The following is a 21,010-nucleotide window of genomic DNA, read 5'->3' as shown; positions in this document are numbered from 1 at the left end:
CACAGGAAGGGTGGTGTAATCAAATGCCATAAGCAAGAGTTATGTCAGAGGTAGTAAAGAAATCATTAACAAAAGGATATTAATGAAATAAAACACATGATCCAATAACAAAAATGCTGCTTCTAGATGTCCACTACTTATTTTTTTAAAGCAAACTGCAAATATACTTCTCTGAGTTTTAAATTATCTACTTCATTAGGTTAAGATACTACTTTCTCATTGCTACTGAGTGGCTCTTTATCAGGCATAGGGTGTCCAACTGCCAAATATCAAGGTCAAGATACTTAAACGGTATGCACTGGGGAAGAAAAATCACTTGAGGTTAGAAAGTCCCGGTGACTGCATGATCATTCAGGGTTTCACACGTGTAGCTCAACAAACCACCATTCCACTGGACAACATCAGTTTTTATGGGTTGAAGCCACCCTCTGGCTAAGGCAAGTGGAATGAAGATAACGGATTGTACTTTACTACATGGAAATGGACACCTTGGCGAAAATTTTAAAAATGATTCAGCAAACCGAACATTTTCATGTTGTGTTTACTGTTAATAAATTATCTTAAACAATGACTTATAGGTAGATTCTCAATATCTTCAAGCCGAGCAGCACATAGGAAGACATCTTCCTCAAGTCGAAGCATGGGGCTTGAGGGTGGGGTCTACAAATCTAATAAGTGGTTCCCAGATAAAATGCTGGGGTTCATGCTGGCCCCTATAGGGTGGGTCAAAAGGAAGCAGCTTTGACTCCCATCAGAAAGGATAAGCCATGCACATATGAACTAACAACCCAAAATAGATCGATTTGTCATAAAATCCAGACCCCGATAATGATATTTTTTGATATCTTTTCTTTCTTATTTCTGCCTTTTCACCACTGGGACTCACAAAGTTCCTTCTTCATTATGATTTATTCCCAGTCCTTTAAAATTTAGAAGAACTGTTTTTTTTTAATATGTCCTTTGCCTTGCATTTAGGGTACAAAAGGCTCTCGTACAGAACACTTCAATCTTAGAAAAGCCATTGCTTTTAATATAAGCCAAGTGAAAGTGGCACAGTGGTTATTCAGACTGGCATTTATACGCCTTCTCTGCCTATAGCTCTGGTGTGCTGTAGGCTCGCTTTTTCAAGGAACTCCTACAAATGTTGTTCACTTTCAGAATGACTTATTTGAATGAGGTGGTGGTAACAGATAGGGAGGGTCTCATGGAATCCTATCTTGAGAAAGGGAAAAAATAAAGTCTTCTCTGCTATGCCCTTTTTGAGATCTAATCCACATAGCATCTGACTATAATGTTAATTTGAAGTGGCTATCCAAAATTTTGCATTTGCACCCTGCTGAGGGGAGACCGCAACCTGTGCTTTGTTTTGCATTGGGAAAATCCTGATGAGACTATGCAGAAATCCCTTCTTTCCAAAAGAAAACAACGTTAAAAAAAAAAAAAAAAGAATGTGTAGGGGGGATAAATCACATTATAGTTTAGAGCACAGATTTGGAGAATAGTTAATGAAAGACATCAGGCGCTATCTCTACATACTGCCAGACCACAAGAAAAGGGAGAAAAAGTACATGTCCCCAGTGAAAAACTCTAGAAGACAGACACAAAACAGAGGTGACATTGGGCTTTGTAAAGGCAACACTGTGCTCAGTAGTCTAAATCTTGACCTGTCAAACTATTACAAGAAAATAATTAGAGCCGCTACCTAGGGATGAGTAGTGACTTTTTTTTCCTCTTATGGTTTATAGGCAGCTGTAGTTGAATTTATGCCTAAAACCTCTAATTGCTTTCTCCATGGTGCAAATAGAAAGATCTTTGCAAGTTCATTTTTACTATAGAGTCTCCACAGACCAGATGTTACATAAAGGCAGTGTGTTTCTTAAAATGTGTATCGTCCCCTTAGCAGGCATAATAAATATGAGAATCACTTGGGAGTTGATGAAACTCAGATTCCTGGGTCCTGCTGACACAAAGCCTAATCTAGTAGGAAATGTGGGTGCCTAGCAGTGGCTGGGGATGGGGCTTTTAGTCCCCAGCATCCACATCAGCTTTGCCTTGTCTAACCTGTAAAATGATAATTAATTAAAATACAAATCTTAGGGGTGCCTGGGTGGCTCAGTTGGCTAAACGTTTGACTGTTAGTTTCAGCTCAGGTCACGATCTCACAATTTCGTGGGTTTGAGCCCTGCTTTGGGCTCTGTGCTGACAGTGGGGAGCCTGCTTGGGATTCTCTCCCTCTTCCTCTCTCTCTCTCTCTCTCTCTCTGACCCCCCGCTGTACTGTCTGTCTCTCGAAATAAACAAATAAACCTCAAAAAATTAAAATAAAAATCTTACATGCATTTTGAAATGTGAAATGTTTGAAAATGCTGCTATTTTTATTAGAATGAAGCAGTGTGAACATTGAAATGCAAAAATGGTGTGCATACTTGCAATCTCAGCTTAAAGACCCTTAACTAGGCTCATCCCTCCCGTGCCCTCATCTTCTAAGCAGGTGGTTGACGCTTCGCCCCTCCTACATGGAAATTCTCCATCGGCCCATGTACCCAGGTCTGACGCAGGGACCAGATATCCACGTGTATAAGAAACACTCCAGGTAATTCTGAGGCAGTCTGCTACTCATTCCAACATTTTACCAGTTCAGTGGCACCCACCGGTCAGGCATGAAATGTTGAAAACACCATTCCAGTTTAGTTCATGAAAATAAGACTTTTTTTTTTTTTTAAACAGAATTGAGTAACGGCTTCCCTCCCTCCTCCAACAGGCGAGAGAGCCTGGTACTCATGGTGGCAAACTGCATGAGAAATGCTGCGGGATCAGCCATTGTACGGACAGCCCATCACCTCTTGAGGAAGAAGAAAGGCACGCTTTTGCCTTTGACCGGAAAGGTGTGCCATCTGGACGTGCATAGAAAAGGCAAATCGTTTAAATATTCTGTGCCTACATAGAACAGACAAGCTCTTTCTTGGCCCAGGAATACCCTGAAATAAGGAAGCCACTTGGACAATATTTAAAATGTCACCTATTTCTCAACAGAGATACTTTCGCAGACCCAGAACTAATGTAATTCCTCACTTGCACCACTGCCTTCCTCAGCACCTTCCAGAGCTGGTCTTGAAATCCCTCCTTCTACACATTCTTGACCGCATACTAGATTGAGGTATTTGCCATTTGTTCCACGAGGCTGGTCCTTCCTTCTCTGCAATAGTGTATCTACTGAAGGCAGCCAACAGCTGTCTGTTGTCACGTATGCCTGTCCTTTTTGAGAAATCTTGTGGTCTGGAATTCATCCCTTCTGGCCTGCACTAGTCCCTGACACTATGCCTTCACTGAGAAGCAGCCACCTACCCACCTTCCACAATGTTTCAGTTAATGAGAATGCCTCTTTGCTTTGGCTTCAAGAACATATTGCTGGCCCTTCTCATTCTACCACCCTGATGTAGCCAATCCTGTAACCCAGCCAAGCTTCTGCTTCCCAGAGGCTGGCTCCTGCTTCTTATAGTTTGGCTAACAGACAGGTTACTTAGAATTAGGACATTGCCAAGAACGTAAGTATCACATTGTTCCAGAAAATTTGTATTTCTGGAGTTGACTCCTGCCGAGTTTGAAGCCCAAAGTCACTAAGCCCTTTGGACATCTGTATGAGTTGGCTCAAGCTGACATAAAAAAAAATACCATAGACTGGGTGGCTTATACAACAGAAATTAATTTTCTCATAGTTCTGGAGGCTGGAACGTCCAAGATCAAGGTTCCAGCAGGGTTTGGTTTCTATTGAGGGCTTTTTTTCCTGGCTTGCAGACAGCCACCTTCCCAGTAAGTCCTCACATGGTCTTTCCTCTGAATGTGCCCAGGGAGAAAATGAGCTCTCCGGTAACTTTTCTTATAAGGGCACTAATCCCATTGGACCAGGGCCCTCCTTTATGACCACATTTAATCTTAATTACTTCCTTAGAGACCCACCTCCACATATAACCACTCTAGGGGTTAGAGCTTCAACATATAAATTTTGGGAGACACAGATGTTTGGTCCATAAGAACATCCCGATATAAAAGTGTCCCGGGCCACACAGCGAGGAACGCCACTGGTTCTGGCCTTACTCATTTCTAATTCACTTACCCTCTCTCACTGGTCTGCTCTCAAAACCCCAGAATTTCTTGCTGCCAAATCTGCAAGGCTTATGACAACAGGTGCAAACCACTTACATTTTCCTAGTTCTCCTTGGAAATACCCAAGAATTTGTTTCCAGCTTCTAATTATTACATTATTAACTAGATAGCTGCCAATAACATACAAATGTGTTGATTAATTAGACCGGGATATCTACTATTCTTAATATTACTGTAGCATTTAAACCAAAAATCACTAATATCCTTTTCTGCCCCTCTTTCACTGCCACATTCAGCAACTTGATATTAACTCAGGTTTATTCTCAGGAATTTTAGATATTAATCTAGAGTTGCAGTTTCTGTTTTTAGGATGGCATTACTAAATCCTTCAACAAACAATTTAAACAAATATTTTTTTTTAAATTTACTTATTTATTTTGAGAGAGAGAAAGAGTGTGCCACCTGGGGAGAGGGGCAGGAGGTGGGGGGGGAGAGAGAGAGAGAGAGAGAGAGAGAGAGAGAATATCTCAAGCAGGCTCCACGCTCAGTGTGAACTTGATATAGGGTTTAATCCCATGACCCCTGGATCATGACCTCAGCTGAAATCAAGAGTCGGATGCTCAACCAACAGCCACCCAGACATTCCTCACCAATTCTTCTAAGAATCAATACTATTAACAGTTTTTTGTATATCCTTCCAGATTTTTCTATGCACTTGAAAGCATATATATGTTCTTCCAAATCATTTCAGAGGTAGTTTATGTGTGCATAAATACATACCTGTAAATGTATGCATGCATACACGTATATATATCGTGTGACACTGTTCTTCACCTTGCTTTTTTCACTAAGTCGCAGAGAATAACTCACTCTATTGAAAGACTCCATGATATTCCATTCTGTGGGCACATAATCATTTAGATTACCTGTCCCTAACCTGAACATCTTTACGGATGGATATTTAGGTTGTTTCCAATCATTAGCAATAGATATCCTTATACATTAGTTCACACATGTGGGAGTGCGCCTACAGGATACATTTTTAGAAATAGAAAATGACAATGTCAGGTATACATTTTATATTTCAATAGATAATAACACCAGCAACACTTGAGGGTATCTTTTTCTCCATACCCTAAAAAGTGTTTCTGATTTATCTAACTTGCTCTTTTAAAATCTCTTCAATCCACAGGAGTGGAAATTATAATATATTATCATAGTTTTAATTTGCATCTCTCTTATTGGGAGTGAGATTACATGCTGTTCCATGTTTAACAGCCACGTGCATTTCCTTTTTTAAAAATGAAATTTTAATTAAATTTAACTTAATTTATTTTCTTTTTATTTTAGAGAGAGAGAAAAAGAGCATGAGAAGGGGAGAGGGGCAGAGGGAGAGAAAGAATCCCAAGCAGGCTTCACGCTCAGCATGGAGCCTGACACAGGGCTGAATCCCATGACTGGGAGATCTTGACCTGAGTTGAAATCAAAAGCCAGACGCTTGACCGACTGAGCCACCAAGGCGCCCCTAAACTTTTTACTTGAAGATAGGTGTAGATTTAGAGAAAAGTTGTAAAGGTAATGCACAGTCCATAAATAAACTGGACACCCTATTCCCCATATCATTATCATCTATTCATATGGTATCTTTGTCCAAAATCAATGAAACCATGATACGTGCTTAACCACCAAAATTATTAAGTAAACATACTCAGATTTACTTAGTGTTTACATCGTGTCCTTTTTCTGTTCCAGATTCCCATCTAGGACATCATGTTACATTTTGTTGTCATGTCTCCTTAGGCTCCTTTGACTGTGACAGTTTCTCAGACTTTCCTTTGATCTTGATGACCACGTCAGTTTTGAGGGGTACTGATTGGGTATTCTGAAGTAGGGTGTGGTTTTTCTCTGGCTTCTTTCAAGATTTTCCTATTTATTTATTTATTTATTTTTCAGTTTAAAATTATATGCCTAGGTATGTTATTTTATTTGTTTGTTTTCCTGGATGGTGTTTGCAGAGTTCCTGGTTTGATGACTGTCATCGATTTTGGGAAGTTGTTTGCCATTTTTACTTTAAATATTTCTTCTTTTATGTTCTTTCTTCTCCTTTGAGATTACAATGACGTATATGTTCCGTCTTTTATTATTGTCCCACAGTTCTTGGATGTTTGATTTTTTTTTCCCATTCTTTTTTTTCTTCATATTTCCATTTTGTTTTTTTAATAACAATTGTTTTAACGTTTATTCACTTTGGAGAGATAGCACATGGGGGAGGGGGGTGGAGCAGTGAGAGAGGGAGACACAGAATCCAAAGAGGATGATAGCTCTGAGCTGTCAGCACAGAGCCCAACATGGGGTTTAAACCCATGGACTGAGACATCAGGACCTGAGCCTAAGTTGGGTGCTTAACCTACTGAGCCACCAGATGCCCCTTCATGTTTCCATTTTTGAAGTTTCTCAGTTTTTAATGGGCTTATGTCTTTGGGCTGTGACCTTCAAAGCGTGTTTCTAGTGGAATCATTTTCTCCTGCCTCCTGCTGTAGGCTGTAGCATTCCCAGTCTATTTCCTGGAAACCCTGACTCATGTTGACCATGTATTTTTATTTTCCCTTATGTGAGGCAGGAAGGTTCCAGGCAGCCCTAGTGGGAAAAATAAGTGTCCTCTAGCTAGGCTAAGGCCCTAGCAAAACAATCTTCCCCTGAAGATTAGGCCTTTGTTTTGGAGAAAGTTCTGTATGTATTTTACTATGATTCCTCTTCCTCTCTCCCAAAAGGGCCATGAGGGGACACTTTTCAGATTTTCACTCTCAGAACCAGATAGGGCTCCTAGAGGTCAAGCCCATAGAAGCTTAATTGCGCCCCTAACACTGCAGACTCTAAGAATTTCTTACTCTTAGGCTAATCCACACTTCAACTCTGGAAATTACCATTTAGGTGTTATTACCAATTTGTGGTGCCAGTGGCTTCTGCTCTAGGTAATCAGATACCCACTATAATCCCTGGATACACTTATCTTTCCAGATGGGGATGGTGATTTGTCCTGTAATCTCAGCTCTCTGATGGGTCCAATGAAAGTTATTGATTTGCAGCCTGTGTAGCTTTTTCTTGTTGTTAGATTAGGAATAACAACTTCTAAGATCTTTATAATGGGGAGCTGAAATCAGAAGTTCCTATAATTCCTTTTTAATAAACTGCCTTTGTCACTTGCTCATTGCTTAGTTTCCATATTTATCTTTTCCTTACACTACGTCTTTATATATTAAGGAAAATACCCATCGAATGTCAGGTGTGTTGCAAATATTTTCCTAGGTTGTTATTTCCTTTTTCTTAATTGTTGATGTTTAAATGCCATGAGTTTTTAATATATGCAAATTTTAACATATGTAGTTTGTATTACTATTTTATTTTATGGTTTCTGGGTTTTGTATTATTCTTAGTAAAGTGCTCCCAATTTCAGAATTACAAAGTAATTCTTTCCAGTTTTCTTCTAGTGTATTTTATATTTCTGATAGAATAAATCAGTTTAATCTGCATAATATATTTCAAATCCTATGGAAAGTAATAGAGTTTAGTGTGTAAGTAGCATTGTATATCAGTGGGAGAAATAAAAAAAAATAGTGTTAAATTGGTAGCCATTTACATTGAAAAGAAATCAGACTCCTACGTACTTTTTTTTAAAGTTTATGTAGTTATTTTGAAAGAGAGAGAGAGCGGGAGGGGTAGAGATAGGGAGAGAGAGAATCCCATGCAGGCTCCAGGCTGCGAGCAGGGCTCGAACTCATAAACTGTGAGATCGTGTACTGAGCTGAAATCAAGAGTCGGCCACTTAACCGACTGAGCCACCCAGGTGCTCCCTCCTAGGCACTTTTTACAAAAATAAATATAAGAATTGAAATAATTTAATTTTATAGTTTAATTTTCAATTTAACACTTGGAAACTAGGAAACAGGAAAATAGCCACTCTTACTGCCACCATTACAGAACAACCAGCATTACTTTCCCTTCTGATTTATTCACATGGTGTTTTTTTTTTTTTTTTTAATTTTTTTTTTCAACGTTTATTTATTTTTTTGGGGACAGAGAGAGACAGAGCATGAACGGGGGAGGGGCAGAGAGAGAGGGAGACAGAGAATCGGAAACAGGCTCCAGGCTCTGAGCCATCAGCCCAGAGCCCGACGCGGGGCTCGAACTCACGGACCGCGAGATCGTGACCTGGCTGAAGTCGGACGCTTAACCGACTGCGCCACCCAGGCGCCCCCACATGGTGTTTTAAAATAAATACTATTGTATGTAATTAAAATTTTATATCTTGATTATCATTAAGTGTTCTTTCCATGTTAACACACAATCTTGTCACTTTAAATTTTAGTTACATAATGTCTTATTTTTTTAAACTGAATAGTGGTTAGGATTATATAATCAGTTTTATTATATAATTGGTTTTATTCAATTTTATCTAATGCTAAAGAAATAGCTTTAAAAACTTCTCCAAGATAATCTCTAATTATTGAGAACCAGAAAGGTCAAAAGTGAGAAGAGTAAATACTGTGTATGAGAGTGCACTGGTGTAAAGCTTTGGGGGGTAGCTGTGCTTTGAATGCATTTTTTAAAAATTTATTTATTTATTTTGAGAGAAACAGAGACAGCACGAGTGGAAAGGGGCACAGAGAGGGAGACAGAGAATCCCAAGCAGGCTGGTAGCACAGAGCCCGACACAGGACTTGAACTCAGAAAACCATGAGATCATGATCTGAGCTGAAACCAAGATCTGGACACTTAACCGACTAAGCCACCCAGGTGCCCCCTTGAATGCATTTTGGAGGAAAATTGATAAGTTACTTAAAGAATTACCATTTTAAACAAAGAAAAAAAAAAGAACCAGGAGAAAAACAAAATGTCAGAGCTGAGCCCAATGACAAAAATTCATAAATAGTAAACCCATAAATGGTAAATCTTATGCTGTGTCTATTTTACCACAATTAAAAAAATTAAAGGGTTTTTACTCTTTAACATTTATGTAATGTTTCTTTTTTTTGCAAAATCTAGTTGTTCCAATTTCTCCTAATTTTCTATTTTTTCTAGAATAATCTAAAAGTGCTATGGATTTTTCCCTGCAAGTTATTAACTAAAATGATGCTTGCTTTTTAAAGTAGCTGTTAAAATTGATAATAAACCAATTAAAAGGTGTTTTTTTTAATCTTCTTTGCTTTCAGCAGAAACCTCTCATTTGAACAATAATCCAAGCAGATTAAATGAAAATGTCTCTGTAGCCCTTCAGCTAGTCAGACCAACAATGTAATCTTAACTCACCATAACCCCATCAGAAATAGCCAACAAAACATTTAGAATTATTATTTTTAATACTATGTTTCAGCCTTACAGCTGTATCAGTTGAAGTGAGAACAAAGTTCTGAGCTGTTTTCACATTATATCTACTGTTTTTCTGTAAAGTATTAAAAAATAAGGAAAGATCCTAAAAAAATAAAGATTGGCATTGAAAGAACAGGCACACATAAAGGAATCTGTTTCCTAACTCAAAGGCAACACATCACACATAAATTTAAACAAATATTTAATTTTGCATTTGTGGGTGGGTCTTCAATACATTTGCAAGTTGCAATATTAGCAATTAGCAAAACCATCAGTTACCCATAGCTAACTTTGTGCTTTGATGATCTGTCCTTAACATTCTTGTTATACAAAGGGTAGATTAAAAAGCATGTGGCCTGCTGATTGTAATAACACCTGTTATCGAGTTACTGCCTATGATACCACAATTGGAAGAACATTTCAAGATTCTTCTACCTTGCCTTACAAAATGGCTACATTTTGTGAGACTTTCAGACACTCAGAGTCACAGAGTGTCTTTAGAGGAGATTCTGTACTGCAGTTAGAGATGACAGATATACCTACGCTGATAAAGAGTACATCCCAAGTCATCAAGATCCTATTATACCTCCCACTCATGAATGGATGAGCCAACCTTTCAAAGGAGCTGTTAGAGATAATGACAAGTTAGGTTCCTGAATACCCTGAGCTATGGATAATGTCATCAAGGAAAACAACAAACTACTTTAACAAGCAAGCACAGCTTTACAGAGGAGGTATTTTGTAAAGGATAAAAGAGAAAAGTTACATATAAAAAGGCATAGCAATAATAATAATGGCATAATAATAATGGTATATGCTATTACTGTAGCATTTTCTATGAAATAGGTATTGATAACGTATTATTAGTTAATCTTGAACAAAATTATTTCTGAACTGGGTACTTTTATTATGCTATTTTACAGACTGGAAAACTGAGGCAAGAGAGAAAAAGGAATTTGCTAAAGATCACAACAGCTATCACTAGTTTGACTTATGAACCTATACATTCTGGTTCAAATACATTTATCTTAACCTAGATGCCAGACTGTTTCTCCAAAAAAACTGAATTGCAATTGCTGGCTTCAGGAGGAATTAAGGGAGCTCTTTTGAATTTATTCCTGAAATGGCTGGAGTCCAAAGTTAGTCCCACATTGCTCATTATTTTTTCCCCTTCCTTACCAGGATTGGACAATGGAGCAGCTGCTGTATACTGCGACTTTATTAATTAGTTACCTAGACTCCGTTTGTTTTCAACTGGGTGATATATTTGAGCATCTGTGCAATATTGTTATTTTTCTGAATTATTGATGCAGTGACTAGGACAGGATGCAAGCAAAATATTTGTTGCCAATGTTTCAAATAAAGTCTGGATCCCCGAGAGGATACATGATGCTTTTTTCCAGAGGCAAATGTTCCTAAGTGAATGTCTAAGCACTAGTGATGTGTGGACTCCTCTGTGACTGTTATGGCAAAAGAAGGCGTTAAACCTGGAGAATGTGCTTTTCACCCACACTTTCATCCTGGCTGATCAATCTTCCAGATTCCTGTCTGCAATCATGACTTCAGCATCACGCATCGGTGGTCCTCTCCTTTTTGTTTTTCTATAATTTTCTTCCTTTGTTCTACCCATATTTCTGCCTCTCGTATTTCTCTTACTCATTCCTATTGACTCAAGTCTATCTCCTGGGTGGTCTCTCTCCGGATCTCCTAAGGCTCTAATCTCCAACCACACTTACCCTCAGTCCCAAGAAGCCAGTGCTAATGACGTGTGACGTGTTGATGCATAGGAGAAACAGAACAGCTTCAGAGCATGCAATTCATCAAGCCACAGGGAAAAGAAATGTAATGTTGGTGAATCTGCTGAATCTACGTTTGGACACTAGACAGTCTGGGGAAGAGTTAATCATCTAGGAGGGCTGCTGAGATGAGCTCGCTCAGGTTTTCTGAGGTATTTCACAGAAAATCATTTAGATACAGCAAAGCAGACATCACGAAACTTATCTTTCTGTTCAGAATCCCTTGAGCCCTTGTTTGTTACTTTAAATTAATGAATCATATGGGATGGATTTACTTTTGTCCAGCATCCATCCTTTCAGTACTTTCCCTCCATGCATCACATCTCCAGAAACCCATAACTTCTGCTTTCTCTTAATAATAATAACAATAGTAATAATAATACTAAAAGGCAAATAACTCCACATTGACTTTTTTGCTAGATTCAGAAAGTTAATAGATGCATTCTGTTCTGTCCTCTGAGGTTATATATTTGAAAGACGATGGGGTTGGTATTTATAAATCGATCATCATGAGTAATAACTAACTCTCTTCCAGTCTTAAAAAAGCTTTTATAAGTGTTATTAATCAAGTCCCTCTAAAACGCATGAAATATTACTTGGGACTGCAATTAAAATATTACTATTTGAAAGTGAGAACAAAAAAGAAGCTGGAAGATTTGCTAATATACTTCCGGAAAACCTAATCAAAACAATTTGCACTACATTTTCATGTTAAACCTCTTTTATTGGGTACTTAAAAAACCCACCCAAATGATTATAGACCAAATTTAAGAAATTAGTCTAAATTTGAGCAGTTTTTTTTGTGGGAAGGGAACAGGTGGAGTAGGAGGCAGGGAACGAAGGAAGATATATATTTTACTTTTGCCTTTTGACTTTTTTACTGCCATGCACTGATTTTTCGTATATTAAACACTGATTACATAACGAAAATTTTATATCTTATTAGTTACCATACGGCAAATGAAATAAAATAGATCTAAAATTCAACACCTTCCACTTAAACAGTGCTGCATGTCAGTTAATATCCAAAAAACTGGAAAAAGAAAGATGTGTGAATACAACTGTTTCGTACCCTGAGAAAAAATTCTAAACATTTTTTTTAATTGAACCTCCAATTAGAAATTCATGTAGAAGGAAAGGGAGGCCAAATCCTTCATTCAATCAAGGTAAGTAATACATATTCATCATTATCTTTTAAATTTACATCATCTTTGGTTCCTGATCTCATGTGCAACTGTCGGCAATTCCACACACAATTTTAATTATGAACCGGCATCTGTCTACATACTTAAATTCTGGGGCCCGAATTGTCTGGATATTGTCAACCCTTCTCTTTCCTCTTAAAGCACCTCTTACCCACCCCTGTCTTTTCTCTCATCATAGTTTTGGGTTCCCATGATGGGCTCATGAAAAAAATGTCATTATAGTGGTGGTCACAGGAATTAAAAATCAAATCGCCATACTTAGATCTGCTTTCTGAAACACTTAAAATATCACCTTAGCAGCCTAATAATAAAATATAACCAATTAGAGTATTAGAGAGAAAATGAAGGCAGTGTGATATGCCAACAGCACAGCTTAGTGGCGCCATTAATGGAAATATTTTTATGAGATGCACAGAGCACTAGTTTTTTAATGCCTGAAATATTTATATTCTGAAGTATTTTTGAAATAGAAAGATAAATGAATGCTTTCAGATTCTGTTACCAGTGAACCAGAAAATAAGATGGTGTTTCTAATTCACTTTGTGCGTTATTTGTATGGATGACTGAAGCTTTTGAAAATTAAAATGCTTAATAAACAAAGATTCATTTTTATAATTTATAAATGAATGGTCAAAGCTTAAGTTTTTGTTTACATTTTTGCTTGAAACTTAAGTTTATTCACAATGAAATATGTATATTTAAATACAAAGACGGGTCACAATAAATTATATATATGTCTGTATTGTTAAACCATTTTCTGTTTTGAAATGGTGTTGATCTTAGCAATGACACAAGACATCTTTAAGCTCATTTCGGTCGTAAAGAAATTTGTGTCTATGTGAACAGCGAGAGAGAAGAGGGGTGGGGGTTGGATTTTAAGGAGGCATGGGAAGGGGGAAAACAGCGTAGTAGGAATGAAGGAGATTGTACTTTAAAATATCCACTTTAACATTTCACTTTCTTTTTCCCAAATCCAATGTAAAAACAGGTTCAAGAGACATCTGTAGATACAGTTGAGGAGAACTGACAGTCGATAGAATATTCATTTCTGTTTCACAGACACCTATGCGTCCCTCTTTAAAAAATCCCAGTCCCGGGTCTATTTAGAATGATCTGCAGTCAACTGGATTTAACCTCACCCGTGGTTTCAATTTTTCTCGCAAACCATTCATGGGTAATAACTTTTCAAGATTTCTAATGTGACGAGCATTTGTCAGGAGGGTCCACCTGCCTATCACACCTAGTCAATCACAGACGGGACCCATCAAAAGTCTGTGGTTCTGAAGTCCCCCATTAAGAGGTTCTTAGTTTTACTTGCCACATCCTAATGGATCCTGTGGCCTGGAAACCTTTGCAACCACAGTGATTAAAGAGCTCAGCGATGTGTCTTGCACTGACTCTGTCTCTCCTTCTTCACTGCACACACCCTGGTTTAGGCGCCACGATCCATGCAGAAATACCAAAAGCCCTGCTGCTAATTGCTTTCTTTGCCTTGGCCGCCCTCGCCTTACCCTGCTCTCCACGGCCAGCACAGACCAGATCTGTTCTCTACTCAGAAAACCCTGATACTTGCTGGATATCATCAAATCGATAATATTCAAGGTATTTCATATCACTCTTCTCATCTCCCCTTGCTAGACTTTAACTCCAACCCTCCAATCGGGATAAACAGATGTACGTGACAGTCCTCCAGATATATTGGCTACAGGTTCAGCACTGTCCCTTAGTTCAGCATCCCTTTGTCTGGAATGCCCCTTCCCTCCCCATGTTTTTTTCAACCTGCCTCTCTGCCTACTAAAATTCTACCTTCCCTCCAGGCCAGTGTGACAAACCCGTTCTTGACTGGCCCAACGGGAATGGCCTGGGAGCAACCTTCTGCCCCTCCAGTATTTAGAGTCAGCGTCCTCTGACGCTTAGTTATATACTCCTTCCTCTTCTTAAAAGAAATTTTTTTAATGTTTATTTATTTTTGAGAGAAAGAGACAGAGAGACAGAGCACGAGCAGGGGAGGAGCAGAGAGAGAGAGAGAGACACAGAATCTGAAACAGGCTCCAGGCTCTGAGCTGTCAGCACAGAGCCCGATGCGGGGCTTGAGCTCACAAACTATGAAATCATGACCTGAGCCAAGTCGGTGCTCAACCGACTGAGCCACCCAGGCCCCCCCCCCCCCCCCAGGTCCTTCCTCTTCTTAGATTCTAAGATCCTGAGCAGGATCCATATTTTACCCTTCTCTGGATACAGTGAAATATCACATCCTGTGCCTTTCACACAGTAGGGATTCAATCAATACTGACTGAATAAATAAACAATAAATGCACAAACAAGCTTTTTATTTAGTCAAAAACTTTCACAGGAGATTCTTGTTTTGTTTTGAAGAAACCCAGGTGAGTGTGTAAATTATCTCAGTTATGCCTCTTTAAACAGGGTGTAGATTTATATGTGCAAGTTCGATGCTAGCATGTTTTAAGTAGAGAGAAAAAAATGTTTCTTTACATTAGTGCTTTCTTCAAAGAAGATGGAGATCATTTAATATACCAGATTTTTCACTTATCTTGAGGATCTTTTCAAAGGAAATTCGTACTTTGAAGCAGTAAAGATGATATAGCTATTTGTTTGGGTTTTTTTCCTACCAACTCAGCTAAGGGAAATCTTAGTTCATATTGGCTGAATCACCGACATGACTTTTAAAGATAAAACAATTTGAGACGCTGAAAATCAAAGGGGTCCGTATTTTTACCACCGTGTGTACAGATTTTGAACAAACGTGGTTAATAATTCACTTTTTAAAATTCAGTGGAACACTTTTTAAAATTCAGATGTTAGAAAATGTGCTTAATGTCCAGCTTATAAAATAGCCGTGTTCATATCATACTTCAAAGATGCTAGGAAGCATGATGTAATTCATAGTGTCAGGGGCCATCTTTCATTTTTACCTTTTTCCTTTTCTCTCAATCCTTCAACACATTAATTAAATGTCTATTAAGTGCCATGCATCATACTAGCACAGAAATGCATGGCAAGCTCAACAAGACATGGTCCTTGTGTGAATTTTGCTTATATTTAGTCCTTTCTTTACACAAAATTTAATAGTGTCAGAACTGAAGCCATTGGCGTTCCCTAAAACCAGCTCTTCTGCTTGAGTTTGTGATTTCTGCTGACGGCATCATTTCTTTCCCTTGATGTGAAAAAGCCACAGACTTGCCAAAGCTCTCAATATGTGCCACACAAACTATTGCAATATTCTTCCAATTATATGTAGTAACCCCAGTCTTTTTACACTTGAAGACATTATACAAATGTCTGGGTTCAGCTTCTTAGAGCTTATTACTTACTAATTAAGGACTAATGACTCACATAGACTCTTGAGGCAATATATAAAATTGTCCCAATCTACCTTTGTCTTCTTAATATGCCACATTTTTTTTTGTAAATCTACTCCCAGCTTCTCTCAAACTCAATTATTTGCTATCCTACATACACCTTACCCATTTCTTCTTCTGTGTATTTACTCAAGATGTTCTTCCATGGGACCTACCCTTCCTTCCCTACATAACCACAGAAACTGAGACATCATTTAAGAAATATCATAAACAGCAATCTTTCTATAAAGTCTTACTGGACTTTCACGGATGGCTCAGCTTTGTCATCCCTGGAAACCCATATTTCATCATATGTATTTTCTAAGGAACCCCCACATTCTGCTTCACTCTAATAGTCCCCTAGGCTATATAATCCCAAGGCAGACATAGTTTTATTTCCCATTGTTCAGAGTAGGTGCTCAAAAACTTTTGTTTGTTTGTTGATATTTCTGATTATAAGTCTTATTCTGAATCCTATGTATCTTCTAAATTTTATATTAAAATGTGGCATGAGTGATCCACATGACTTCCTTACCATTCAGAAGATCAATAATGAAACCTGGTGAAGGAAAGGGACTCCTGTCCAAGGTGCATTAGACATGGGTGCTCTGTATGTAGACTCCATTCCACCTCTGGTTTTCTTTTAACTTATTTCTTGACTTACGCTTCCATGTTTATGTTTTTCCCTCAGAACACAGGGATATTCTCTGGCCTTTTGCTTATCTCTGCTAGTAGCACTCAAGGATTAAATTTTTCTGACTTCTGGGATATACTAAAAAAACGATAATTGCCTTTCTAGAGTATTGCTAATCTCTATACTAATCTCCAAAGGTTGCGCAGAAAAATAAAACCAGAAGAATCCCAACTGAATCTCAGTGTTTACTTTTAAAATTCAAATTAGTTGCCAGTCAACATAGGTGGTATTAAAGAGTGGGGGAGGGGCAAATAATTAAAGGTAATATAATGAGGATGTGTGTATACATATTTATATTAATCAATTACATACATTAAAAGAAAGAAAAATACCGCAGCAGGTTCCTTAAACACCTTTTTCTTTTCTAGGTCTATTCCCATTTATGCAGTCTTACCCTATTACCAAAGATGAATTAAAACATAGAAGGAAAAAGAAGGAAAAAAAAGTAGAAAGAAAACAGATGAATCTAAGCTGAAAATTATAACTCCACCTTTTTTTTTCTGCTGAAGTTTTTCCAATAGCTGTACTCTTTCTTAGATTTGATTTACACCCGTGACTTTGTGATAGAAGGCAATGGTTTTCCCAATAAATGTCCCTCTTGAAACGTAAAGTAAATTAAAAATAACTATAGTGAAACTGTAGATTATTTAGGGTGGATGGGTAGAAAAACACTTACCCCCAGTTGCCACAGTGATTTCACGTAGGAAATGGCCATAAAATGGGAAATCGAAGGACAGATTCACTCTCTGCAAGGAACAACAACCAGAAAAGAAAATCAATAATGTACATAATCGTAAATGTAAAATGAAAGCTTCCAGTTAAAAAAAAAATGATGTTTCTACTTTGAACTACTATTATTGCAGTTGACTGTTCGACCTTGAATCCCTGGTGGTAATAAAGGATTTCTTTTCTCTGGTAATTAAGTGTTCGAAGTATGTGAGAAGAAAAAAGTTGACTGTGATGGTCTATTGGTCTGTTCTTCGCTTACAAAAAGAATCTGGAACTTTCAACTGTGATTCAAGCTATTCTCTCCAATTCTCTTAGTCGTCCACTGAGAATCAGTTCAGTCATCATGGTGAGCAATTTATTTTAGGATTCTATTTTTAGTTTGATTAGTTTTCTCCAACACAGTAGAACGTGTCATCTATCAAGTTTCACTGAATAAGACAGCAAAAAATTTATTTTATGTAATTACGTATTCAATTTGTCTTCTGTACATTTCATAATGAAAGGCGGTTTCATGTAACAAGATAGCTTGCACTCTGATCTAGACCTGCAGATATTTTTGTTTTTGGTGCGATAAACTCTCTGTATTTGGTATATTATGTCCACTTTAAAAAGCACAGAATCAAAGAATAAAAAATGCTGCTTATTGGAGAACTTTGCCTACTTAACTACTTTAGAAGAAAACTGGAGAGACTTAAGAAGAAAGCTCATAAATTTTACCCCTCTTTGTTCGAAAAAAGGGACCATATATACATACATATATATGTAGTTTTACTTATTATTGTATTATTTATAAAATATGTATGTATTCATATTTTATATCATATATTTATATATTAAATACACATATAATTTATAGAATAAATATATATAATATATACAGTAAAATAAAAACAAAACACAACAAAGCAAAACAAAAAACCTTAGATTTTTCATATGTTTGAAGTGATACAAACCAGATATATTATTATTAGGCAAGAAGCAAGAAAAAAGTGAGTTATAACAAAAATGACCAACTGAAATAAAAGGAGCCAGAAAGAAATTAATTACCTGGTTTAGAGCCCAAAAGCACACACAAATTACCTACAGCAAAAGGTTTTCATGTTGAAATTCAACAGTCTATATTACAGCTCTCCCAATATACAAATTAAAAAAAAATAGAGAAGTATATCTAGATTGAATTTTGCTCATTCCAATTTTGCAAATGATCGCGTTTTTACATCCATCAGAGATTTCTAATGACTTATTTGGCATGAAATTAATGATTCAAAATTTACAGTAACTTTCAATTAGGTTTTCATTCCCTCCTTTGTAATGAAAGCTGCATCTTCCGAGAGGGTTTATCACCATTTTTATTTTATGCTGACTGATGGGAACAACAAAACCCATTTTCACGGCACTAACTGAAATGAGTGGTTACTAATAACCCTAAAATAAAAGCTTCCAATGGCAAAATTGGGTATCTCATAAAAGACATTCAAAATAATTTTATAAAGGCGCTTGCTGTGGTATATTGTTCTTCATCGTTGTAATTTATTTCCATGCTCATGAGCAAACTGGTAAAATTCATCACCCTTTGGAACCCTTACTTCCAGAGTAGGAGTTTGGTTTAAATATGTATTACTCACAAATGCTATCAATTACTCTACCAAAGATGAACCAGAGGAATAGGAGATTAGTGTCTCTGCCACCACAAACATTTCAATATTTTTAAAAGAATAATGAGACACACATATGTTAAGTTTGACTTTTCTTGGGAAATAAAGACATTCTCAAGGAAAATTTGTTAATATATCATTCTGAAGAACAGTATCAATAATTGAAATGCTTCCCTGTGTAAAGGACCAGTTTACCCTAGTTACCACCATGACCGCTTCACGGACACTGAAGGAATAGCAATGCAAATTTAGAAAGATGCCACCTTCTCAATAATGGTGAAATCCACCATTTCTCTGTGGATAATACTTTCCAAATGTAGGTTCCTAATAACTTCCTCCTAGGCTTGCCTCCAATTCCCCTAGAAGTCATTCTCCATATTATCTAGCACATCACTCCCCCACTTGAAATCATTCAATCCAGATCCAACCCTCTCTGAAATCATGTCAAAATGGTGACAATGTGTTCTAAGGCCCAACACTAACTGGCCCCTGCTACCTCACAATTTTCTCTTCACATTTTCTGCTCCAGCAAGTCTTCTAGAGCTTTCTTTTAGTTCCCTTGAACCTGCCACCTTTAAGCGTTGGTTCTGGTACTGCTACAAGCTGTCGCTTATGACTGTCATAGTCTTTCAAATTTGGTTGGCCATGGCTTCCATATTCTTTAAGCCTTGGCTTAGTTTGATTGGCACCCCAAATACCAACTCCGACATAAGGATTTAGGGGCAGATAGTTTGTTTGGAAAGTAATCAGAAGTATTTGCTACAGAAAGTGGGAAAAGCGAGACAAGGAAAAGGGCAATCAGTAGTAGATACACTACTAGGTATGTTACTGTTATAGCTAGTTCTCCTTTTGGAGAGCCTCTGAGAAACAAGAAGGAAAACATGCCTTAGAATCTTCTCATTGGATGTCAGGAGGCTGGGACACTTATCCATTAACTCCCATCTCCTACCGACTGGAGGTTAATTCCCCTGCTCCCCCAGACTCCCTGTGCTTGTGCCTTCAGACAGAAAGAAGAGACACAGCACTTGAGCTGGTAAGTTGCTGGTATATTAGAACCGCCCTCCATGGTTTCAGGTGAACTCAAGGAGGCAGAAGGGATATGGGACAAAGCATCAACAGGGACTAGCTAGGTCACATCCGCAGAAACTCCTACTTTGACTTCTTAGCTCAAGGTATGCCTTCTTACGATATCCTACCTAGCATTCTCTACATATACAGACTCACATAAAGCAACTGCATAAGATTCAGACAATAACTGCATCAAAGTGAAACTAACTTAGTGTCAGAGTGGTTAAGAACAACTTAAGAGGAAAACTAGAATTTGAACCCACATGTGGTGGACAGCGATGGCAATGCTTTTGATTACTGAGATGTTAAAACAAAGCGATGAGAAAAGTCATACATAAAGGCAAGTTTTTGAAAATTATTATCATGCCTCCTTAAAACACAGAACTGAAAAATATTAAAACATAAACAGGAAAAACAAAAGCTCTGGAATTTTATAGAGTGCTTTTTCTTCCCCCAGGGAGTGCTTTGTGGTTTTTGTTTATTTGTTTGTTTGTTTGTTTTCATGGAGTGCCTTGACACTAAATGATTATATATTCAATATCATTACCCCTGGGTAATTAGATCATTATTTTTCCTCAGTATGGTATATAAAACAGGCATGCGGGTCACTGAAGAAAAGTTTTATTTATTCGTTCATCCAGTTGACAACATTTATTTAGCACCTTATATATACCAGTCCCTAAATCAGAGGCTGAGGATACAACAGTCAATAGGTCCCACCCATTCCTTCCTTTGAGGGGTTCACAAAGTGGTGCAGGAGAACATCACCTAAGGATAAACAATAGGGCTAGGCAGGGGCAGAGTAAGGCCCAAGACAGGCGACCTAACCCAGAGGAGATGTCACTGAAACTCTTTTAAAATGACAAACGGAAGTTAGCCAGATAAGCCCTTAAGGCATGGAAGCAGAAGCGATAGGTCAAAATAGGGGTAGAAAGTAAAACTGGAAGCCTGGGTGGCTCAGTCGGTTGGGCGTCTGGCTTCGGCTCAGGTCATGATCTTGTGGTTTCCGGGTTCGAGCCTCGTATGGGGCTCTG

General features: G+C 37.8%; 1 protein-coding gene across 2 annotated transcripts in view; it reads right to left on the bottom strand.

Moving 5' to 3' along the window:
* The window catches only part of PLXDC2 (plexin domain containing 2), a 448,342-nt gene that overhangs the window by 183,468 nt on the left and 243,864 nt on the right, over positions 1–21,010 (bottom strand). For both annotated transcript variants that reach the window (XM_045463293.1, XM_045463292.1), the window contains exon 4: positions 17,201–17,270. In XM_045463293.1, the coding sequence (XP_045319249.1) occupies positions 17,201–17,270 (70 nt within the window). The remainder of the gene's footprint in view (positions 1–17,200; positions 17,271–21,010) is intronic.

The sequence above is a fragment of the Leopardus geoffroyi genome, chromosome B4 (genome assembly GCF_018350155.1).
Source record: "Leopardus geoffroyi isolate Oge1 chromosome B4, O.geoffroyi_Oge1_pat1.0, whole genome shotgun sequence".
Lineage (NCBI taxonomy): Eukaryota > Metazoa > Chordata > Mammalia > Carnivora > Felidae > Leopardus > Leopardus geoffroyi.
Note: the sequence above shows the minus strand (reverse complement) of the source record. Positions and strands in the feature narration are given on the sequence as shown.